General features: G+C 39.0%; 1 protein-coding gene across 1 annotated transcript in view; it reads left to right on the top strand.

The window, feature by feature from the left end:
• Positions 1-26090, top strand: part of LOC127452519 (glutamate receptor ionotropic, kainate 3-like) — a 221813-nt gene that overhangs the window by 104453 nt on the left and 91270 nt on the right. Inside the window, exons 2-8 of the mRNA XM_051718017.1 lie at positions 236-409; positions 1188-1445; positions 2905-3086; positions 7551-7604; positions 13948-14118; positions 21644-21787; positions 25784-25891. Of these exons, the coding sequence (XP_051573977.1) occupies positions 236-409; positions 1188-1445; positions 2905-3086; positions 7551-7604; positions 13948-14118; positions 21644-21787; positions 25784-25891 (1091 nt within the window). The remainder of the gene's footprint in view (positions 1-235; positions 410-1187; positions 1446-2904; positions 3087-7550; positions 7605-13947; positions 14119-21643; positions 21788-25783; positions 25892-26090) is intronic.

Consider the following 26090-nt stretch of genomic DNA (forward strand, 5'->3'; position numbering starts at 1 on the left):
ACTTCTCTCTCTCTCTGTCTCTTTCACTCCACTCATCTCCATTATGGCCTTGAACTTTAAAAGCCTGAGTTGTGACTGTCAGAGACGCTTTCTTTCTACTGAGCAGATCGAATAGAGGTTATTTAAGTACACAAGCAGATCTAAATGCAAAACACCTCCAGAGGTTTGAATGTGCTCCTCCAAATTCAGCGTTAGTTAATTTGAAACTGAATTCATTTCTCTTGTTGTTTTTCAGGAGGGATTTTTGAACAAACCGATGGACCTGTGGCACTGGTGAGCTCAGAGGAGCTGGCCTTTAAATTTGCAGTTAATAATATCAACAGAAACAGGACATTATTGCCCAACACGACGTTAACGTACGACATTCAGAGGATTAATATCTACGATAGCTTTGAAGCCTCTAGAAAAGGTAAGTGCTTTGAAGTGAGAATATGAACATTTGTGGTAACTGGTCAGTTCTTGACACGCAGTAGATTTTTGATCGTTTGTAACATTTGTTGATGATATTGCTTACATTATACCTAATGTTTCTAAGGCCAAATCCACAATAAAGTCAACATGAAATAAAAACCCTATTTACCTACTTAAGACGTATAACCGGTCTTATTCTGAATGAATCATCGGTGAAAGAATAATATAAAAAAAAAAAAAAAATACTCGTCCTGAGGAATTCACAACAGAATAACTGTGTAAAAATGTGTGAAAATGAAAACTGTTGCATTCATAATCTTTCATCAAAAGATCAAAATGTAATAAAAAAATAAGAGGGCTTGGTAGCATAGAAGTTAAGTCCTCCCTTCTATCAATTCTCCATGGATATAATCACGTCTAACTAAATTTTATTTTAATGTGCTGTCTAATTTAGAAATACACCATATTACATGAAGTAAAATGGGTTGTGAACACCATTTCATGTTGACTTTGATCATTTTCATGTTGACCATTTCATGCTGAGGTTTGGTTACGATCCGTTATCAACAGACTCAATCTGCTAAACTCTGCTAAAATGTTTTACATGATTTGATCCAGAACCACTTGTGTACATAGGCTATAATAATAATAATACAAAATTCTACCTAGCATAACATACCACAGCTTTGTATAGCTGCACAAAGCAAAATTCCATGTGCAGTGACATTTCCATTTTGACATTTCTTCCCACATGACCTGGCGTCTGCTCTCGCCAGCGTGTGACCAGCTGTCTTTAGGTGTCGTTGCCATATTTGGACCGTCTCATAGCTCCTCATCCAATGCAGTACAGTCCATCTGCAATGCCCTGGAAGTACCACACATACAAGTACGATGGAAACACCATCCTATGGACAACAGGGACACATTTTATGCCAACCTGTACCCTGATTACTCCTCTCTCAGCTACGCTATCTTAGACCTGGTGCAGTTTCTCAAGTGGAAAACAGCCACCGTGGTTTATGATGACAGCACAGGTGAGAGATAATGCTTTTATTGTTAAGTGTGTCATTGTAAAATGCTACATGATGAATAAAGTCCCAGTTGCCTTTAAGAGTGTATTTTAGACTCTGTATTTCAGTGATAAGAAGCTCAAGTCCCCCTCGTTGTCAGAATGAGTCCTCAGGCAACGATTTAGGTCTGGAAACAGTTTTAATCAAATAAATCGAGCAGTGACAGGGAAGGGAATGGAAAACACTTAATCTGAGATATGTAATACAAATGCGACAAAATCGGATTTATTATGAAACAATACAAAACAACAACAACAAACAATCTATCTGTTAAATTGACTGTATGCCGAAGGTGCTGGAACCCTGTTGTATATGTACTGATTTTCTTCACCATCATTTTCTTCTTTATATTATTATACTATTATTATTATTATTTTATTATTTCTCTAAAAGTATCTGGGCAGAAACAAATCATACATTTCGTAGGGGCAAATTAATTTATTTACTAATACTCTTGTTACATTGTAGGTATTCCATTTGCCATTTTTTGTTATCCAAAAAATTTAAATTATAATAATAATAATAACTTTTTGAAACTGCTCCTAGACTGTTGGATTCACATGAAATTTGGCATTTCTCATCTAGAGACCTCCATGACAAAAAGTTTTAAAGGCAAATTTGATTAGTCAAATCGTTCAGTAGATATAGATTGATAAGTGAATTGGGCCACAGCAAAACACATTTATTGGCTTATAACTTCTAAACGATTTTACCAATCAAAATTTGTATGATTTTTATTTTAATTTTTTTTGTCATGGGGGTCTCTAGATGATACATGCCAAATTTCATGCGAATCGTACCAACATTCTAGGAGCAGTTTGAAAAAGATAGAATGGCATATGGAATACCTTCTAAGTAACTAGAGTACTTAGTAATGGAATTAATTTGCCCCTGACAGGTCTGACTTTCCAATTTGGCAATTTTGGTCATTCACTCCACCTGTCCAAACCACGATAATTGCCGCTTGTGGCTGTATTTGTTGTTCTTTTTAATGGAAATTACGCTTATTGAAGATTCACTAAACTCACCACTATGTGCCTAGCATTGATGTTTGTCTACATTAACTCTTGATCATGGCAGCGATTCATCAAATGATGATCCAATGATGGAGATTTGACAATGATTTTGACAAGATGGTAGCTGGTTTTACAAGATGGTAGCTGGTTTTACATGGTTTCTAGTTGGAAGCTGGCCGTTATGGTCATTAGCTGGTCCAAGCTGATCTATATGGTTGGACTACCAGTTGGTAGACCAACCGGTAGACCTGGTTGTGACCTGATAAACCATCTTGGCCAAGCTAGTTAGAGTTGGAAATCCACCCTGGACCAACAACAAATCAGTTACCATGTTCCAAAAAACACCTTTAGCTAGCATACTGATGTTGTTATATGCAGTTAAATTACCCTGACCTCTTCTTGTGCAGGATTAATCAGGCTTCAGGAGTTAATTATGGCTCCGTCCAGGTATAACATCAGACTGAAGATCCGACAGCTCCCTCTAGACACCACAGACACCAGGCCTCTGCTCAAGGAGATGAAACGGAGCCGAGAGTTTCGCATTATCTTCGACTGCAGCCACATAATGGCTGCACAGATCCTCAAACAAGTGAGTTCACACTCTTTGAAAGTGATACATGCTCATATCATGCTATCTGATGAAGTTCCTTAGAACCTGTTGCTTCGAAGTTTGAAGAGGAAGTAGATTCTTAGTTGACCCAGTGAAGCTGTGTTAGATTTGGGAACTGAATTTGCCATATGCTTTTTGCTTAAGACTCCTGCCCAAAAATTTTTTTGACACTTCAGCCGCAGTTACAAAATGTTATTGCACTAGAGAATAAAATGTCTAACTATGTAGCATTTATATTATAGAACAGATAGCACAAGCACATTTTAAAGCAAAACTTATGAAATTTACAGTATTAGGTTTTAATTAGTGTTGGGGAGTAGTTAACTAAAAGTAGCTGCATTATTTTCTCAAAGTATAGAACATTCACTTTGACATGCCCAGTGTACAGTAGACACCCTCAAGGGTGTTGCGTAATGACATCGCTCACATCGCTCACATTTCTCACATTTAGACAGGCGTAAGGATGTCTGTTTTGTTTACCTCTCATTTGCTTTTAGGACACTATTATTTAGGTTTAAGTGCTGGTTGAGAGTGAAGATTTCTGTTTTGTTAACCTCTCACTTGCTTTTTTAGGAAACTATTGGTTAGATTTAGGTTAAAATTTCAGGTTAGGGAGGTACGCTTTACTCAGTGAAAGCTCCATCTATCCTTCATCTTGAAAACCTCATCTGATTATGAAGCCATTTCACTCGCTTTTGGCGCCCCCGCTGGATATTTCACTGGGAAACTGCAGCTAAATGTGTAATGAAGCATGTCATTTTGTTTTGCAAAAATTTTGCCATGGGAATGTAATTTTCATGAGATCAAGCTGTGGTAGTTAAGGTGCTTAACTCCACCTTTGGTTACTCTGCACAGGACGCCTGTATGAACTTGAGGGGAACTGACTTCATACATCCACTAAAAATCTTATTTATGAGATTTATAAAGAGTTAAGTTAGTTCTGAAAAAAGCTCCAGCACTATTTATATCTGTTTATATTTTGTTTTTTTCTATTAAATTCAGGCTTTTTTTTTTTTTTTTTTTTTTTGGCTGTAAGTATGCTATAAGTAATATTTTTGGGACCAACACAACATGGAACACACAGTTAAACAGGGTAGACAGTATTTTTCACAAGTGCTGTAGATGTGAAAATGTAGATAGTACAGTTAATGTCTACTTTTCCTTGTAACAAAACAAAAGCTTGTCTTAATATCAACTAAACTGTTATCGATAATGTTTACCTCGGGTTAAATGGACTGGACATGTTGTTGCTATTTATTCCTAAGAAAAACCATTGTCCAACAAACCAGTGCTTTACATTGTTTTGTTTTGTTTTTCAAACTATCTTCAGACAGTATTTTGCTCTTCATTTCAGAACACTGAATCCCCTGCAAATATCTTACATGTTTAACTGTAGGGTGTATTGCTTCACATTTGAACTTACGAAAAAGTTGTGTGGGTCTCTGTGACCCCAGTCCTCTTAATAAGCTTAGTCCTGCGGTCACCTATCTACAACTTGTCTGCGGCTCGTTTTTCTCTGTCAGCCCTCCTGAACTTCGTTGAAGCATGTACTCCCCCTCAGGCCAGAGAGAAATGGGAAATGCAGTGGGACACAGAGTCTGAGAAAGACGGCTGTGGGCCAAATCCCACAAGTCTTTAAAAGGCAGTCTATGGTTGTCGGAAGTGTGCGTGTGTGAGGGACTGGAGGATATATAGAGTACAGAGACAAACTGAAGGGCCTGTTTTTGCCGTCCAGTGTGAGAAATTAAATAGTTTCAGACTCCTCAACAAACTTGAGTGATTACGGTCTGGAAGAATAAAAGAGTTAAGCATAACCTTGGGTTTTCCTCACAACAGATGGTATAATTAAAGCAGACATATGAGCACCTTGGGAATAAGCACATATGAATGAAGAATGAGGGATATATAAATCAATCAATATCTTTGATTAAAGGAAGGTTTTTTTGTTTTTTTTTAACCGTATTACTTTCTTTTTTTTCTGTGGATTACAAAAGGCAGAATGTTAGGTAGAATGTTCACACTGCTCTTTTCTGTGCAATGAAAGTGAATGGGGACTGACAATGAAAGTATCAAAACAGTCCTATGTGGTATATTCTGAGCCTTCGGAAGAGACAACTATAAGAGACAACTGTAAGCAAGCCATTCATAGGTAAATTTTCTCGAAAACTGTAAACATTGTGCCTCTCGGTAGCACTCTGAAAATTCCTCTCTTTGTTTTGAGTGACCCGTCTGTACAAACACAATAACATTGTCTCCCAACCAATGCAGTGAGTTGGGGTGGGACTATCTCTTTGTATGACCAATGGCAGACAGGGGGCGTATTCAGAAATTTGTTTTGAAAACAAAGCTATTTTTGCAATTCAGTTTGGTGGCACTAGTAGCACAGAAATTACATACTTCAGCTTTATGTCGATATATTAAATGAAACGCTGTCCTTCCACCAAAGCTCTCAAATCTCATTTGCATTTGTGTACATTTCTTTTGAAAAAGCAAGCATCTGGTTTACAGTGAGGCACTTACAATGGAAGCAAATGGGCCAGTCTGTAAACGTTAAAATAATGTATGATTTTAGTGTGATAAAATTGCTTATTAACCTTTTCTGTGTAAAGTTATGTAAATAAAATTTTACAACTTTTTTGCAATGACAACATAATGCTGTAAACCCTAAAACCACTGTAAAACTATTTAAAAAATAATAATAATAAAAAAACTTTACAGCTCAAATATTCCTTGAGTTTTAACAATAATTAATATAGGCGTTTTTATAAAATTATAAGCTTCATATTTCTGCCTCTAAACCCTCCAAAATGGGGCCCATTCACATTGTAAGTGCCTCACTGTAACCTTTGATCTTTTCTATTTTTTTTCTTTTTTAATAAAGGGGGGAAAGTCAAAATTATTTATTTATTTATATTTTGTTTTTGATAATCAACATTATGCCACAAATGCTGTCGATTGAGATTAACTTTTTATTGAACCTGGAATATTCCTTTAAAACATGTTGCGTTGTCAATTCTGCCAGTCAACATTGGTTGTCACTTGTAACCGATTGTGATGCACTTGTTTCAATATGCGGAAATTTCTTCTTCATTCAATAAAGAAGGTAAAAATAGTCAGCAGGAGTATACTGTTTACGAACATTCTGACATCGCCAGCACCACTGAGGACATTAAAATGTGTTGTCAATAACTTCATGTCTCATTCTTTTTTTTTTTTTCTTCCCTTTTCTCTCCAATTTGGAATGCCCAATTCCCAATGTGCAATTTTACACTCTAGTGTGTTCATGTTGACTGATCTCAACTGAGTGAAGAAATCAACCGGATAAAAAAGTGGGCGTCCAAATAGGTGTAGCAACTGGTTACACCCATCAATGACGTGGACCAATGGCAGTAGGTGCTTAAGAGCCATTACAAAGGTTACCAGAAATGATGTTGCACCTGTTCTTCGATTTTGCATCTTTTAAATTTCACTCTGCACTTCACCAAAGTCTTTCTAGCAAGTCAGTCCACTGGTGGCCATCTTTGGAACATTCTCGGGCAGCTATTTTTCTATGTAAACAAGCGACATGGAAGAGCAGCTCCTATCTACATGAATAGGGGAAGATGGAAATCTCAAAAACGGTTGGTCAAGATTACAATCAAAGAACATATTTCAAATCAGCAGTAAAATCTGACACCAGTGGTGCATCTTTACCTCAGATTACACTAAAAAACAATTTTCCTGGCTTGTATAGCTAATGCTCATGTGTATTCTCAAGTTGATTGACAGGTGATGTCTATATCTAAAAGGTGATTGGCTCATTTTCCTGTAAGGCGGGACTTTCTTTCTACATCCATTGACTGTTGAAGGTTCCAATTTCTCCCATTCATTTTAATAGAAGTGACCTGTCTCTTCTAAATAGTATGTGACTTCACACAAATCCAGTGTATTAATTCAAAAGACTTAAACATAATACAGAAGTCATGTAGACTACCTTTATGGTGCCTTTTTAGGTGCTCTATTATCCTTTTTGGAGCTCAACAGATTGTGTCTCCAGTCACTTTTGTTGTACAGAAACAAGATCACCTTAAACATTCTGCTAAATATCCTATTGGTAAATATAATTTTGTGTTCTATAAAAAAAGAAAAGAATAAAAGAAAGTCATACGAGTTTGGAATGACATATGGGGTGAGTACATGATGGCAGAATTTTCATTTCCGAACTATTCCTTGAAGGGCCCTTATCACTGCTAGAAGGCAAGCTGCAGGACACTCTGTTATGATGTATAATATCAGAAACACAGACAGATAGATGAGTGGCTCTTCATAGTTCCTCTGTTCTGATGCAATCTTATTTGTTGTATATTGTTTGTGTTTTCAGCCACAATGATTGCAAATGACTCTGACTTGACATATTGACCTTCTTCATTGCCTTTTTCCCCCATTCCCCTCCTCTTCCTCCAGGCCCAGATGATGGGAATGATGACAGAGTACTATCACTACATCTTCACCACTCTGGTAATGTACTGCAGTACTAACAGCAAACTGAATGTCATTTGTTCTTGTGCTGCCTCTACTTAATGAATGGCTTTTAATTGCAGATGAGCTTTGGATCCAGTCTGCAATATCAATTTCAAAAACAGTCTTAATGGAGTTTCCACCACCCAGTCTAAACATTAGCCCTTCTCTCAAGCTCAAATCAACTAAATGTCTTTGAGAAATCCCTACAAAGGTAACGGAGTGATTAGCAATTGAGCTTTGCGTTAAAATTGTAATGAAAGTTTCATTTAAAAGTTGTAGAATCCTTGCAAACTATTTTCAAAGATTTTCTGTTTGTCTTCTGAAAATACCAATGCCACTTCTCGACTTTGTTCAGACAGGCAGCAAAAAAAATAAAAAAAATAAAATAAAATAAAAAATAACTTTATTTATATTCGGCATATCTGACTTTGGTATATCCATTTTGTTGTTTTTAGTCTGAACAGCAAAAAACCCACAAGGAATCTGATTTTAACAAATCAACTTCAAACCACATTAGTATGTTAGTTTTAAATCCAATTAAAATAATATTTTTGGGAAAAAAGTGAATCGTAAAACAGATCGGATCCATTTCAAATCAGATTTTTGTAAAAACAATGAGAACAGTCAGTCCTAAAGATCAGATAAAAAATAAATAAATAAATAAAATAAAGGTGTGGAGGGAACAAAGCCCTCTTGAACACATTTTGAAAAGGCGTTTTAATGCTCGTTAAATGTCAAGCACCTGAGTTATGACTGAGGCTTACTGATCCTTGCTAAAGGCTTGATTACTACCCAGCACACAGTAAAAACCAATCAGCTGTGTGTATTTGCACCAAGAGGCACTTTATTAGATTGTTATGATTATAATAAATGAATGATCTATGATTTTCTTCACACATTTATCAGTCGTGATGATAAATAGACCATGCCTTTGACCCTCAAGAGATACATTTCATTTAGTTGCAAGGCAACAGAAGACAATCTCTTGATTCCCCACAATTCACCCACCATCTCACACATCACTGTTCTTTATCAAATAGATAGGTCTAGTCATGCAAACAGATTGGCTGAAAAACATTTGACCTGTAACTGTATCATTCTGCTGAATAACTGGAGTACTTTTAGCCAAGTAACACCAAACATAGAAACAAGAATTTTGTGGGGGAGCACTCCTAAAAATAAAGGTTCCAAAAAGGGGTTCCCTATCTGTCACTCACTCGACATTGTGTCGATGTAGTGACACAAGGGGTCACTCTTGGGAGCCCGAAACACCTCTGGTCTTTGATAAAAGGCCAATGAAAATTGGCGAGTGGTATTTGCATACCACTTCCCCAGACATACGAGTATAAAAGGAGCTGGTATGCAACCACTCATTCAGATATTCTCTTCGGAGCTGAACGGTTGATGTTTACTGAGCTGAATTCCACGACTGTTTATTCACCTCTGCTGGATCTGACAGCGCATTTCAGCGGCTTCTCCCTCCTCTGCACTGGTGCACTGCAGAGAACGCCCCTGGGTGCTTCGGCAGAAATAAAAGAGTATATTTCTCTAAAAGAAAGGCACACACGGAACGTCTTTTAAAGACACGTTTTTTTAAAGATGCCTTTCCGTTTTTGTGTTATTCCTGGTTGTGGTCGTTATCTCTCGCCTTTTGATGGTCATGATCGCTGTCTTTCGTGTCTGGGCGCGACCCATGCGGAGACAGCGTTCGTGGATGGATCATGTACTCATTGCGAGAACATAACCATGGCAACGTTGCGGTCACAGCTTGCCTTCGTAAGAAAGCAAGCCACCCCAGCAGATCCCTGCTTCGGTCCTTCTACCTACGGGTATGAGGCCAGCACAGCTCGCACTGGGGGCGATTTGGGGACCCCAATGGGACCACCTCCGCCGGGTATCCCTTCACGGACCTCCCATTCCCCAGCACGCTCGTCTGCCCCGATCGGGCTTCCGGATGAGTCCGCCGGCTCGTCTCACGGCGAGTTCGACCTGTTGTTCGGAGCCCGCGAAGGTGATGAGCTCTCGAGCGCATCATCGGAGAGCGGGTTCGTCCAGTCGGATGCGGAAGCATCAGCTGGGCTCCCCACCTCCGGTACAGTCGCCCAGTCACAGGCTGACGCGGAAATGACGGACATGCTTTCCTGGGCAGCCACGAGCGTCGAGCTAGAGTGGAACTCTCCGCTCTCCCCTGAATCCTCACGGCTCAATAACTGGTTCCTGGGCTCGCGGCGCCACTCACAGCCACGCCCCGCCTCAGTTCCTTTCTTCCCGGAAGTGCACGAGGAGCTGACAAGGTCGTGGGAGGCACCTTTTACTGCCCGGTCCCGATCTTTCAGCTCCCCCGCCCTCACTACCCTCGATGGCAGGGCGCCCAGGGGTTATTCGGCGATTTCCCCAGGTGGATAAGGCGTTTGCGGTGCACCTATGCCCGCAGAGCACTGCCACCTGGCGCGGGCGCCCAAAGCTCCCGTCCAAGGCCTGTAGGTATACGTCATCCCTGACAGCCAAAGCCTACAGTGCCGCTGGACAAGCTGCCTCCGCCCTGCACGCCATGGCTCTCCTGCAAGTCCACCAAGCCAAGGCGCTAAAGGAACTGCACAAGGGTAGTTCCGCCCTGGGATCAATGCAGGAGCTGCACTCGGCGACCGACCCTCTCCGGGCCGAAGGTCACGGCGCGGTCTCTCGGGCAGGTGATGTCCACCTTGGTGGTCCAGGAGCGCCACCTTTGGCTCAACCTGGTCGAGATGGGAGAGGCTCCTTGGTGCCCCCAATTCCCAGGTTGGCCTGTTCGGCGACACCGTCGAGGACTTTGCCCAGCGGTTCTTGGCAGTGAAGCAGCAGACGGAGGCTATCCGGCACATCCTGCCCCGGCCCCGGCGAGGAGCCCACCGCAGGAAGCAGATGCCACCCGTCTCACAGCCGGCCGCCAAGAACCTGCAAGCATTCTCTGTCAGCGAAACGTGCCTGGAGTTCAGTCCGGGCTACTCTCATGTGATCCTGAGACCCTGACCGGGCTATGCGCCCAAGTTTCCCACGACCCTTTTTAGGGACCAGGTGGTGAACCAGCAAGCGCTGCCCCAGGAGGAGGCAGACTCAGCCCTGACATTGCTGTGTCCGGTGCGCGCTTTACGCATCTATTTGGATTGCACGCAGAGCTTTAGAGTCTCTGAGCAGCTCTTTGTCTGTTTTGGTGGACAGCAGAAAGGAAGCACTGTCTCCAAGCAGAGGATCGCCCACTGGCTCATTGACGCCATAACAATGGCATATCACGCCCAGGACGTGCCACCCCCGGCAGGGCTTCGAGCCCATCCTACCAGGAGTGTAGTGGCCTCCTGGGCCTTGACCAGTGGTGCCTCTCTAACAGACATTTTCAGAGCAGCGGGCTGGGCAACACCCAACACCTTTGCGAGGTTCTACAATCTCCGGATGGAACTGGTTTCGTCCCATGTAGTGGCAGGCACAAGCAGGTAAATCCGGTACAGCTGGCCGGGTGTATCATTGCACATAGCGCCTTTCACCTCCCCTGAGCTGAAGACATGTGCTGTTGACTCCCATTAGTGTTCACAAACTGTGTTCCCTGGATGATTTCCTCCGAGCCCTATGGCAGACGATTTTGCGGAGAAACTCGCTGCTGGCTCAGTACATCTGCTAACTAAGCCCTGTACCTGGGTAGGTGCTCCGCATGTGTTGGTTCCCCATAGGTAACCCCATGTGACGTATATCTTCCGCTAATTCGTTTCACTATTGGTAAACTGCGTCTTCCTTGGGCAGAGGCCCTTCTGCCCCACTCACCATGCTTGTAGAAACTTCTCCCCCGTAGGGTAGGACCTACCATGGGACTTCTCCACATGACATATTTCCGACAAAGCTCGGCAAGACCATGTGACGTATTTCCACTCAAAATACCTCCCCCCCCGGGTGGGGTGTGGTCTCTGCGGTGTCTTCCCCTTGGGAGGGACACCCCCCTGACGTAGACCTGGTGGCCCCAGTCGATTAATTACTTTTTTGGGGGGGAGAGGGGAAAAAAAAGAGGATAAGAGGCCATGACTGGGCTAGCCTGTCTCTAACTTTTGGGCAGTCGACTTGTCCCCAAAGGGCTGTTCGACACTCATAACAGTGTTGGGGGAGGTTACGTGTCGGCCTGGTGCTCTGGCTACAAGTTCATGTAACATAGTTCAGCCAGTTGTGACATTTCGTATAGGGACCCCTATTGTCACAACATCTACACAACGTCGAGTGAGTGACAGATAGGGAACTTCACGTTATGTCCCTCCTGCCACAACGCTGAACTACCTGCTGAAATGGCCGGGACCTTGTCTCGGCTCCTCAGCACAAAACCTGAATGAGTGGTTGCATATCAGCTCCTTTTATACCCGTATGTCCGGGAGAGTGGTATGCAAATACCATTGCAAATACCAATTATACAATACTAGTAAATATTAAGGCAGTTTGCCTCACGTTATAAATGCTTAATAACACTTATTCAACGTTAGTAACCTATGAATGTATCTTAATGTAAAGTGGACACATATGAAGCATTTATTAAGGAGTTGCCAACATAAGAAACCTGTGAACATAAATTTCAGTCTGGTTTAATGGTCATCAGGCTTTATTTTATGATATATGCTGTGAATGAGCATAAATAGCTGAAAAGTGTTTTTTTGCAGAGGACTTTAGGTAACTTTTCACATCAGTGTGACAAGGAAAGTGACAACACAAGTGAATCAAGACATTACAGTCATGAATAGAAACACAAAATGACATAATCCCTCCTTTTAATCTCATAATAGTCTATTTGTTCAGTATTGTGACATAAATAATGAATTAGGACATTTTATATTTTTGATTAAAATAAATATGAATAAGTGTGTTTATTGAGCATTTATAACGTAACTTTTCGGAAAGTATTGCACGAAAGTCACCCTTTTAATTAATGTTTCTATAATCGCATATCAATTATTTATAAAGCTTTTTTCATTTTATTTTTTTATCACTTATTAGTTATTAATTAACCCCTTCATTAACCCTTAATTTAAGGAACATTAATGATTTTATAATTATGCTGTTGTGAAATTAATTAATGCCACAAAGACAATGTTTTCATTTCTATAAGAAAACTGTTTTGATGATGTTGTTGTTGGTTATTGTGATTCACATGTCATAACTCAGTTCATCTTGTGCATATATTGACATAACTTCATCCAAGAGAGTGATATACATAATTTAGCTACTTGTGTAATGAGATTTAATATAATAATCCTAATTTAACTAGAATACGTCCCTGAGCATTTCATCATCGCTCATCATTCATAATATGATGCCACTGTTACAATGACACAGCAAAACATTAAGATGGAAAATAGCTTGAAATGTACATTTAAGCAGAAATAATTTACATTATAGTTAAAAAAAAGTGTTGTTCTCAGGGTAAGCTTTCTTCTGCATATGTTTTGCATGCCCCTCTTCCCACAGTTCCAGCCCCACAGGGTGTTAATGAAATAGTCCATTATGTTCTACAACATTTCTTCACTGTCCCCACCTACCCAACATGTTTTCATGTTTGGCAATGTGTAGGCTGGTGTGAGAAGCAGAGTGACTCTACTCAGGATAACTGCACATACGATAGCGCATGTAGTGTGGGTGTGTGTTGGTATTCTTCTAGAACATTAATTAGCCGCTGCCGATTACAGAAAGTTCTTTCAATGAACACTGGCTTGCTCATTTTGCCATTCATTCTTGATTTCACAGAAGCACGCATGAGATAGCCATGCCAACTCGCTCTGCTTTGACCTCAACCGAAAAAGATCTTGATTCATTCACACTTAATCTCAATGCCATTTTACACACCAGCAATTTAATTTTAGGAGGATTTGGTCGCACATCATTGCTTTGAGAATGTGAAATTCAGATCCATTTTAGAATCCACACTGCTGAAAATCATTGAATCCACAGACAGTGATACATTTCAGTGTCAGGGCAGCAATCAAAGCGAAGTGTTTACGGTTCAATTCACCGAATAGCAGCAATGAACACTAGATTACAGAGGAAATAACTGTTTCACTCAGCTCTGGCTCACTGTCTATGATATCATAAACGCTGGCACAGAGGTGTACATCCTTCTACATTTCATCTGGTTGTACCCAGGCGGCCTGGAAATCATGGTGTTATCCTTAATCTCTTTTATTTTTGCTCTGTCTGTCTTCTTTTAACCCCCAACCCCCCCTTCTCTATCTCTTGCTTTTATTATGGGACAAAGAGAAAAGAAGCCTCTCACCCAGTAACAAAGAAGCTCGATTCGGGCTGGTTAAATTAGATTCTCTGTCTCTCACTCTTACTCTAGGATCTCATGGCCATAAACCTGGAGCCGTATCGCTTCTGTGGAGTCAATATGACCGGATTCCGCATACTGAATGTGGACAATCCTCAAGTTGCTTCCATTGTGGAGAAGTGGTCCCTTGAGAGACAGATTCCCCCAAAACCGGACTCTGGCCTCCTGGAGGGGATTATGACGGTATTCTTCCATTTTCTCTCAGAATATGACCCCCAGCTAATGAAAAGGAATTAAAAAAAAAAAAAAAAAAAAAACAATGACAAAAAGCTTTGTAGATTATACCTCAATACATTTTTTGTCTTTAGTCCCCCAGTGAGCAAGCTAAAGGTGACTCTGGCAAGGAAAACAATACTCCATAACATGTTAGTTTAGGACAAAAAATAACCTTGGGAGAAACCAGGCTCACCAGGGGAGCCAGTTCCCCTCTGGCTATACACCATGAACATAATGCCAATATTAATTACTCCATCTATGTTGTATGAGTACATAGGGCACTGGCATGTGAGGGGCCCACAAAGTTATTACTTTAAAATTATTACTACTATTATTATTTCACAATTGTGAAATTGCATGTATACAGTGTCTGTGCTATTTATCTGTTTGTTCCTCACCCGTTTTACAAGCTCAGGCATACATCTGTGTACATGCCTCCCACGAGCACAGTATATGCACAGTTTGCATTTGATTGGTTGTCTAGGAGCGATGCCAAACGGCAATTGGCTGTGAGGGAGAGCGGAGAGAAGCAGTCATCTGAGAGTAGTGATTTTTCGAGTCTCAACACACACAATGTCCAAACAAAAATCGGGATATCAAAAAAGAAAAGAGAGGGAGGAGAAGAAAAAGAAACAAAGTGAGGGGAAACAACACCTCATGAATATCTTTCCAAAGAGAGCAGGTGAGAACAAAATTGTTCGAGGTGACCTAATATGCCAGTATGTTATGTAAATAGTAGTCTGCATTTCGCTACATCTGAGAAACAACTTGTTTCCAAGCTGCTGATAAACGTTCTTATCTCACTGTAAACACCGAAGTAACACGTAAAGTGTGGGAGCTTGAGACAAATCTTCAGAGATAAAATGTTAGCAAATATGGAAAACAATAGATAAATGATGTTTGTAGATACAGACTGATTGCGTGGATCTTGCATCAAAATATTAAAATGAGCAAACTTGGTCATAACATTAAGATGGCAGGATAAAATTGGAAAAAAAATATACAAATGAAAAATGATAAAACACATTAAACACTTGGTTCCAGAAACAGTCACAGAGAGTGAAGCAGCAGGCCCATCACAAGTTCCTACTGCTTCTATTAATGTTGCTGAGGATGTGAGTCAAGGTAAGCCCAGAGTGTAGTTAGGCAACAACAGACTGTTTAAGCATCCAACACATTTTAAATTTTCAACAGAAAGGAAATTTGGCCTGGATTGTAAAAATATAAATTGGCCATCTTTATGAATGCCAAGTACACAGCATGTATTACATGCATTCTCAGGTTAATTTACATAGTGTAATAATAGCAATAATAACAATCTCAATCACAATCATTAAACACTAAATTATTAGCACAAGTGCCATTACTACTACCACTTATACTATTTAGTATACAATGCACATGAACCTGATGGTAGCATACATATCAGACATGTCATTTATGTCATTTATATACTGTACCTTTACATGATATACAGTACATATTTTTTAATACTGTTGGTTTAAACATTACATCAGTAATTCGCCAGCGATTACTCTAACAGCGAGTGCTATTTGTATAGGTGTACACTGTTATTTGGGAAAAAAAGTGTGATAAATAGCAGGGATGATGGGAAAGGGGCCCCAACACTGTCTTTGCATAGGGCCCAGGATTCTGTGCTATGCCCATGTCTATGTGTAATACAAGTAATGGTTTAATTCAGTAAACTGAGTAGATGTTGAGGACCAAAGTTTAACGTAAAGGATTTTGCATGAACTGTAAGATTAATGATTTAGTTTCTTTGAAGTCCATCCCGAGTTGACTGCCGAAGTCCAGATAGATACATTGTCCTTTGTTATTTGGCTGATGAAAGCTTTAGTTGGCATTCATGTATTGTATGTATTTTATTTTTAAGAGAGTGTAGTCCATCCTTTGACCAAGATGATGCAGGCAAAGGTCAGTGATGTGTGCCTTGCAGTCCAGCTTGAGGCTTGGAAGTTCCTTTATGGTGAAGTCCTAGGTTAAGGCAGTGACCAGTGAAGTATCCCATGTCTTACGGTTTGGCTTGACAGCAGCTTATCCTCTGTGATGTCCATCGCATTAGATTAAACTGAGATGTTTGGCTGGAACAGGCTGCAGTTAGTTCTCATCTCTCAGCGACACACAGAGGTGGGAAAAGGATATCTGGCAGGACAGGGGCTGGATCTGGCAGGCTCTGATAAACTCAGGATATGTATCCCCAGGATGAGACAGGGAAACAAATATAATAATATTAACATAGACCCCATTCACTTTAAAGCAAAGTTATAGAATATGAGAATTGTTTCCATTGCAGCAGACTTGACTATGCAGCATAACTATGAGTTGAGGGATAATTAGGTGTATGCCTGACTAAAGAGATGAGTCTTGTGTCTAGACTTAAACTGACAGAATGAGTCTGAATCCCAAACAATGCTAGGAAGATTATTCTATAGTTTAGGAGCCAAATAGGAAAAGGATCTACCTCATTTTATGGATTTTGATATATTTTAGGTATTATTAACAGTACTGTGGAGCTAGAGCATGCAAAGCTTTGAAGTAATAAACAGAATTTTAAAATTAAAAAGAAACTTAATATGCAGCCAATGTAGCAACGATAAAATGGGGCTGATACAATCATATTTCTTGATTCTAGTCTCTAGCTGCTGTATTTTGAACCAACTGAAGCTTATTTATGGAATCTGCAGGACATACAATAATCTAGTCTTGAGGTCATGAACACATCAATTAGCTCTTTGGCATCAGGAACAGAGAGCATGTGTCGTAACTTAGTAATACTTCTGAGGTGGAAGAATGCTATTCTTCAAACATTGGAAATATGATTTTCAAAAGACAGATTGCTATCAAATATAACACCCAAGTTCTTCATTGTAGAATATGATGTAAAAGTCCAACCATCAAGAATCAAATTGTACTCTACCATCTTATTTTATAGAAGTTTTTGGTCCAATGTTTAATACCTCTGTTTTGTTAGGATTGAGAAGAAGGAAATTTCTAACCATCCAATCTTTGATATCATTGATACACTCTGCTAACTTGAACAATTGGGAAATTTTGTCGGGTTTCGAGGAAATATAAAGTTGGGTATTGTTGTGTAACAGTGAAAACTAATTCCATTAGTCTCCCAGGAGAAGCATATATAGGGAGAAAAGCAGAGGTCCTAAAACTTATCCCTGTGGTACTCCGTACTTAACTTTAGTTTGATCTGACAATTCCTCGTTTACGCAGACAAAGTGATAGCGGTCTGATAAATCTGAACTAAACCAAGCTAATGCCTGTCCACAAATGCCATAATTAATTATAATTAAACATAATTCTCAAGCCTATCCAAAATAATGTTATGATCTATAGTGTCAAAGGCAGCACTAAGATCTAAAAGCACAAGAAGAGAGATGCACCTACGATTAGTTTTCACTGTTTTTTAAATGGATAAAAATGACCCCAACATAACAGTAGAGATAATAGAAGTCTATTTTAGATGGTTTATGTTTATGTAATAATAATAGTAATTATCATGGTATACGTTTATATGATAATACTCAAATACTGTATCTGCTTTTTTTTTTTTTTTTTTTGCAAGATAATTTCATTATTTATGTTGCAGCTGTTCAAATTATTTGATCACAAGTAGTATGGATGACACACTGCCATTGGATTTCCTTACAGCTGAATATCATAATACCATAAAGGCTTTGTTTCAGTTGTACAATTTCTGTGTTTAGCTATTCATGTATTTACAGTAGTTCAAATACTCCCACGCAGTGCTATACAGTTCTTTGTAAAGGAAAAGTGTGCTTTTAGTTCCACCATTTAATTACTTCCTCTAAATGGCCCTGTGTTCCTTTATTATCAAGGTGTGCTGGCTTACATTTCTGTTCACAGTACTGGGTATATCAATATTTATTATAATGTATTCATATAAAGTATAAGAAATGTATTTATATAAAACATATTACTACAAGGCTTCCTAGGCAACCATGTAATGTGCATCTTAGGAGGTATGACTGCATGTGGAACAGATAATGAGAGTGATGTGGAGTTTTCCTTCCTTCCTTCAGTGTCTCTCTTCTGAGTGTTTCAGCAGTTTGTCAAGGTTTTGATGGAGAATACTTACAGTTTTCACAATTTACCAGCACTGTTCCAGTATCCATAGCTCTCATATCACTACAGCTTTTTGGAAGGGTTACAAGAAGCCAACAGCAAGGTCGCCATAGAGAGCATCTTTGAATATACACTCACTGAGCACTTTAATAGGAACACCTGTATAACTACTTATTCATGCGATTATCTAATCAGCCGATTATGTGGCAGCAGTGCAATGCATAAAATCATGCGGATACAGGTCAGGAGCTTTAGTTAATATTCACATCAACCATCATAATGGGGAAAAAATGTGATCTCAGTGATTTCGAATGTGACATTATTGTTGGTGCCAGACGGGCTGGTTTGAGTATTTCAGTAACTGCTGATCTTCTGGGATTTTCACGCACAACAGTCTCTAGAGTTTACTAAAAATAAAAAATAAAACAAAACAAAAAACATCCAGTGAGCGGCAGTTCTGCAGATGGAAACACCTGGTTGATTAGAGAAGTCAACAGAGAATGGCCAGACTGGTTCGAGGTGACAGAAAGGATATGGTAACTCAGATAGCCACACAATTGTAAGCTGAGGCTACAGTGGGAACAGGCTCACCAAATCTGGACAGTTGAAGACTAGAAAAACGTAGCCTGGTCTGATGAATCTCGATTTCTGCTGAGGCACACAGATGGTAGAGTCAGGATTTGTCGCCAACAGCATGAATCCATGGGCACAACCTGCCTTATGTCAACAGTCCAGGCTGGTGGCGGTGATGTAATGGTGTGTTAAATGTTTTCTTGGCACACTTTGGCCTGTTAATACCAATCAATAACTGCATGAATGCCACAGCCTATTTGAGTATTGTTGCTGACTATCTGCATCCCTTCATGGCCAAAATTTACCCATCTTCTAATGGCTACTTTCAACATGATTATGCACCATGTCACAAAGCAAAAGTCATCTCAAATTGGTTTCATAAAAATGACAATGAGTTCACAGTGGCAGTAGCGTAGGTGGAAACAGTCTTTTTTGGAGTACATGGTGTATTCTAGTTTGTGCTTGATTCCTCATAGACCTTCTCAGTATGTACATAAAATAATGATTGTCTATTCAGTCTGTGTAGAAGGTATGCTTCAAGAGCATGGAGAGGAACTGTCTGAAGAGGGTTGGAGCCAGGATTCATCCTTGATTAAAGCCATAGTGGATGTTCAAATTTTATGATCAGCTAACTTGTAATGGGATGTACACTTAATGTACCCGACCAAGGTACAAATCTGACCAAAGTGAAATACTTTGGTGAGGTTTGTTAGGTAGAAGGTTGTCTGCTGTTCCCAGGATTTTTCAGAGCTAGTAATGAGAGATTCTGTCCACTGAGAAATCTTACAGTATAGGAGATTTTTGGTTTGCCATGGTTGTGCCTCAAGTGTGCTGTTCTGAGTGGATGTCCACCTATCTATGCATCACTTTATCTCTGTTAGGGTTCAAGGTCAGGGGTGTACCAATCAAATGCACATAAGTTCATCATATAGCAGTAGCTACAATTGTTATTTCAGTAGTAGTCAGTAGTATAGCTCAATTAGTTATCTTGGTCATGTGCTTGAGAAGTGCTGTTTTGCTCTTGACAGTGGCCCTTTGAACTCTGTCATCTATCAATCTGAGGTTTCCTGTTGCGCCTGTAAACTGGATGTTTTTGCTGAGCTCTGTCTAGTACTCATTGGTGCATCACCTGGCTATTGACTTAAATACTCTTCTGGTTAGCCTTAAGCCTTGGTGGATTTTCTCCTTTAGTGAATGTTGCAGTTTTGTGAGGGCAGAGCTATTTACCTTGATGGTAGGGATCATCTTATTATTTTTATAGGTCTTGCTCGCAAAAGTGCAAATGGTGAGGTGGCAATATAGGTGAATTCTCATACGTGCTCCCATTTGTTTTGTAATGTATTCTGGTGCAGGGCATCCCTAGAGCACTTCACAAATTCTGCATTTTTCTTCAGGAACTTGTCCTGAGGTCTGACTTGGTCACACAGAGATTGTGGGAAAAAAGCATAACTCCAATTGTCATAGTAGTATTAAAGACCCTGAGTAAAGTTAGGGTTAGGGTTAAGGTGAAGGGTTAGGCTAAGGGGTAGGAATAGGTGAAGGTTTCTGTCGGACTCCAAATAAACACAACAAAAACAGTATATAAATGTCATGTGCAATGCTCGCAAGACTTTTCCCAGTCTGACATTTTTATGATAGTTATTTTTATTAAATGTCGGGGTGCTTTTGGTGATTGCTATGCCATTGTTAGGGTGTTGCTAGGTAGTTACAGATGGTTACTTACTGGCTCAATTCAAAAGAGACAATCCTCAAGTCTCTATGACATCTGGATATGGACCCTATGTGTGTGGACCTTTTTCATTTGAAGTTTACAGGATTTTTTGCTCATTTTTCATATTCTTAAATAATTATTATTTATTTTTTTTTTGAATACAAACATGATTCTGTATTTGTGTCAAACAATTTGGAAGTATTCTAAATAATCAAATGTTTTAATCAAAATTAAGTGTTTACTGTATATCTATTGTAAAATATAGCAATTGTACTACCTTTAATGTATAGATGATGCTTTTTCCAGATGAAACGTTAATTTCAAAGGCTTGTGTTTAGTTTTAAAAACAAGAATATGGCAATGTTCATGTTTATAATCAAAAGAGTGGTGTGCTGTATATTTTCTGTACTCTACCATGCTTTTTTTTTTTTTTTTTTTTTTTTTTTGGACCCAAACAAAACAGTTGTTTGAATGTTTCTCCCAATGGTTTAATAATGCACTATAACAATATTCTTCATACATTACAAATGCATTTATTAGGCCTTATAATACACTATAATTAGTTGTACATTCTTGTAAATAATTGCAACACCTTTTACCTTAGAAGTACCTTAAAATACTTACATATTCATGGTTGTAACAAATTTAATGAATCAAAACACAGGTACAACACCAAATTACAGGCTATGGATTACATTATGGATTATAAGGCATCATTAATACCTTTGTTATTCATTATGTATAGGCTTCATAGTATGTGTACCTGTTGATCTACTCACAGTAGTTGTGTAGTTTTTGTTTTTCCAAGTGTACACACACACACACACACACACAAACACACACACACACACACACAAACACACACACACACACACACACACACACACACAAACACACACAAAGTCCAGCTGTTTTGTCTTCATCATGGCACCAGACCCTGTACTCCTGTATGTTTTAATTCAAGTTTACTAATGGTCCTGAGCAGTGGCCCAGTTTGCTATCTGGCAAGGTTGTCATTTGGTGAGGTCCTGCTCTCCTCATGCACGTCAGTTCCTTTCAGCTGACATATCGCCCCCCTATTTATTCCAGACAGATGCTGCTCTGACGTACGACGCAGTCCACATCGTGTCGGTCTCGTACCAGCATGCTCCGCAGATGACTGTCAACTCACTGCAGTGTCACCGCCACAAACCCTGGAGGTTCGGAGGCCGCTTCATGAGTTTCATTAAGGAGGTAATGACAATCGCCTGAGGCACCGCTGTCACAAACACTTCTGCTCTCCAGAGACAAGATAAGATATATAAGATATTGTTTAAATAACACAGTATGAGCTGCTCTGCTGTAAACTAATCATTGAAGCTTGTACATTTGGAGTGCTTCCCTTTTTATTATTTATTCAAACTGCATCTAAGTATATACTGTACACTGGCCCCAAAAAATGGTGGACACTTAAACCACACTGAAAAATGTATAAATGTAATTACATGAGATAACAAAATACTAATCCAGATAGCATTTATTTTAAAGAAAAATGGCATAACCGTACATTTCAAGCGAAACATATCACTACAAGAGGTTTGTAGTGATATGTGATATTATATATATATAATATAATTTCAAAGTCCACAGTTAAACTTAAAAATTAAACAGCATTCACAACCAATTTACCTTCCATAATGTGACATATTTCCATAAACTGACTAACAAAAGTAGGGCAGAATTTGATTTTATCCATCAGGTATTGATTTGATTGTGAAAAGTGGTCCAGGAACATGCATTAAGAAAGTAAATAGGTTCAATTTTTACTTAATGTTGTCGAATTTGTTAAAGTATGTTTGTGATTTCTCTGCAAGGACTGTGTAAAGTTAGTTCTGACAAAAACTCTACATCATTTGTTTGCAGATGCCACTTGCTTTAATATTTTGTTGGCCAATGCAATGACATTCATATATTTTTAGTGTGGCTTTAGTGCCCAGATACTCTTTTGGGGCCATTGTGTTTGTCATAAGAGCCATTAGTCTTTGGTGATCTTTGTTTTTAATATTAAACCATACCTGATGAACAATTCTCAGTCACTATCCATTTGAGCTCCAAATTCTGAATGTAGCAGCTAAAGTTGATCATACCCTCTTTTCATTCTGGCCTTGGACGAGCAGTGTCCCACTTTCTCATCACTGTGCGCTTAGAGCGCGAGTGTGCATGGCGTAATCAGCTCTTATTTCAGCTCACAAGAGAGACTTTGATTGGGACTCATAATAGGCAGATTAGAGTTGTTGAACACAGCTCTGTGGAGCGGAGCGCACAAGAGAAGAGAAAAATGAGGGCCGCTGAGTTGCCTTGGAGAGCGTTGTCTCTCTTTGTTATCATGGAGAACACACATTCCTGTGAAATGTCCTCACTCCTGAACACGAACTGTAGTGTTTCATTTGGAAGAGTTTATGGAGAGCGCTCAATATCAGTGTGTGTTGTCTTAAGGAAGAGTTCTGCAGTTTGGGGATGAGAGAGGAATGGAGAGGAGTAGCAGTGTAATGTTTTCTCTGTCTCTGGAGATTGTTGCAAGTGAGATGGTCGTTAATTAGGACGGAGTTCTGGGGATGGGGGATGTCTTGGGCGCTGGGACGTAAAATGTAATTAAAAAGAAAATCAAGGCTGTGTGTGCTCATGAGGATGTGTATTGGTGTATATATGTGTGTAGAATGTGAAAGTGTGTGTGCAAGGGTCGTGCAAAATTCTACATTTAAGATTTTTTTTTATCACTTCATGAGTGAAAATTTGAATTGGCACGACCCACAGGATAATGAATTCGAATTTACTGAATTGCATTTTTAAAGTAATTCAACACACACACACACACACACACACTCACACAAACACAAATTTGATTTATTCGATTGAATAAATCATGAATAATTTATGGTACCCGGTACATTACAGCAAACATTACAAGATCATCATAAATAAATTTACTTTCTACTTTATCTCAAGGAACTTGCAAGAAATTGGTTAGTCATAATTTATTTTAATTCTTTGAAAATGTACGTTAAAATGTTAATTTTTCTTCTTTTTTTTTTGCGGATAGAGTTAGACACATTTATACAGGTATGAATCTTTGACTCAAGTATATGTATACATGCCATAAAATCAGTGGACATGTTGTTATTACAATTTAGACAAAATCTTCTGCCGTTTTCCAGTAGACTTCCAGTGGTTTAATAATAGGATCAAATGGGCAGATTCAATTCATATCAAACTTTATTGGCAAAAGAAGTGAACACTGCCATATACTGTACTATATGTACAGATGTGAAACATATTGAATGCTGAAGTTTAATTTGCCGAATTGTAAAATCTCAAAACTATTATTTTCTCTTGCTGTTGTTTAGTCTCTACAAGTATTCCTGTCTGCAGCTTGCTGAAAGTATTTTAAGCAGTCTCTCGCACACCTGGTTTACCGCTTGCAGATGAAGTCTTCATTCTCCATACAGTAAATCTGCTCCAGTGTTTATTATGCACAGGACATGCGTCGTGACTTGTGCATAATGAGTAAGCGTGCACTGCTCCACACAATTAGTTTTTGTGTTAGGATGTGCAGTTGAGTTGAGCGTTTATCTCCTGAAAATTTATATATGACAATTTTAGGCACAGAAAGTGGGGAAAAACATTTATCAAGTTTCGCCCATTGTACAAAAGTGCTTGGGTATGTTCCTGTCAGGCAGCAGATGACCTAACCCTGCCCCCACCCTAATCAGCGCCAGTAAGGCTGAGTAGCCTGCCAGGAACAACTCTGGACACCTTTCGCCTATTGTGAGATGTTTCAGGAAGTACACAAATAAAAAACCTGGATACTGCATTAATTGCGTTATTTCTTTTTAAAGTGTTAAACAACAGATGCTACTGTATTTACTGTAAGAGTAAAAAGCAAAAAAAGCATCTTTGCACTCTAGTGCAAATAGTGGCAGATACTATTACACCCGTTTAAATACTAACAAACAGTATAGTGGCATCACTGCAACATTTTTATTGTATTTATATAGAATCCCACAGACACCCTGCACAAACCCCTACCCCTAAACTTAACCCTAAACTTACAAAAATTAACCATAGTTTTACTAAAGTAACCACAGGATCACCATGGTATTTTGTAGTAAAATCATAGTAACCACAAAATTAAACATGGTTACTATATAAATAACATATTACGGTAGTAACATTATGGTTCATTGCATCAAAACTATAGTTTCCACCAAATAACATGGTTACTACAATATTACTACAGTAAAACCATGGCTAATTTGATCCAGATCAAACCCTTCTTTCTTTTAACTCCTCGACCTTCACTGTGACCAAATCACTGTGAGGAATCACTTTTATTTATTATTACAAGTAGTATTATTGGAAATATAAAGAGCGAAGATGTGGGAAAAAAGTATGACAAAAGGTGGGATTCAAACATGGATCGCCAGCGTGACAAAGTATTTTCACACCGTAGTATCACTCCGAGTTACTACAGCGACACGTGGGGGTAAAATTTGTCGTAAACTGGTGTGTTTCCACCAGACTATTGGAGTGCAAATAATCACTTCGTTCTCTGTTGTCTTAACCCACTAAACGTCTAACTCGATAACCAGTTCAACGTCTCTGACCATCGCTAAAAATTCAAATATGCCCACTTTCATTTGACTAGCAATTGACACCTAAGAAATTTGTTGTGGCTGTCTAGAGCTTGGTCTCAGCAATGGTGGGCGGAGTTAGTGCAAATAGCCTTTGCCAACAAGATAAGCTGTTTGTACATAGTGTAAATAGACACTCTGAAAATATTAATCACATAATTTAACACGTTAAACTTCCCAGCCCAGTATATGTATACAGTATACAGTATATCTTAGTATATTTTCATAAGTGAATTCCAAGCATTGATTATTGAAATCTAATGTTTCTGGAAATACTCCATGTTTTGAGAGTATGATTTAATATGTTTATTCATACCAAAAGATGAAAAATATAATTAAATACAACACTTACAGTAGTTTAATTTCTTTGAATTTAATTCCGTTTTAATTATACTTAAGTTTACTTTCAAATTACAGTTGTACTGCATTCTGTTTGCTATCTCAATGCAAATTCAAATTAAGGAATTTAATTGCTAATCGCAATTCAATTCTGATTGGGGCACAGCCCTGGTATCCAGGTGTGTCATGTTTGTTGAAATCTCTCTGTCTCTTTTTGAAGTCTCATTGGGATGGCCTGACAGGACGGCTGTGTTTCAACAGAACTACAGGTCTGCGCACCGACTTTGATCTTGACATTGTGAGTCTTAAGGAGGATGGCCTTCAAAAGGTAAACCATCATACATACACATAATAGCTGCTTTAAAGCAGACACAACACAATTGACAAAACAAAGCACATATAACATAATAATGCTTTTGCTATGTCTCCATGTATTTTTTTTTTTTTTTTTTTTTTTTTTGCACAGTAGGTAGGTGGGATTTAAGGCTGTTTATCCCCCTTCATAATGTCTGCCTGTTAAAATACAA

Source organism: Myxocyprinus asiaticus, chromosome 15 (genome assembly GCF_019703515.2).
Source record: "Myxocyprinus asiaticus isolate MX2 ecotype Aquarium Trade chromosome 15, UBuf_Myxa_2, whole genome shotgun sequence".
Lineage (NCBI taxonomy): Eukaryota > Metazoa > Chordata > Actinopteri > Cypriniformes > Catostomidae > Myxocyprinus > Myxocyprinus asiaticus.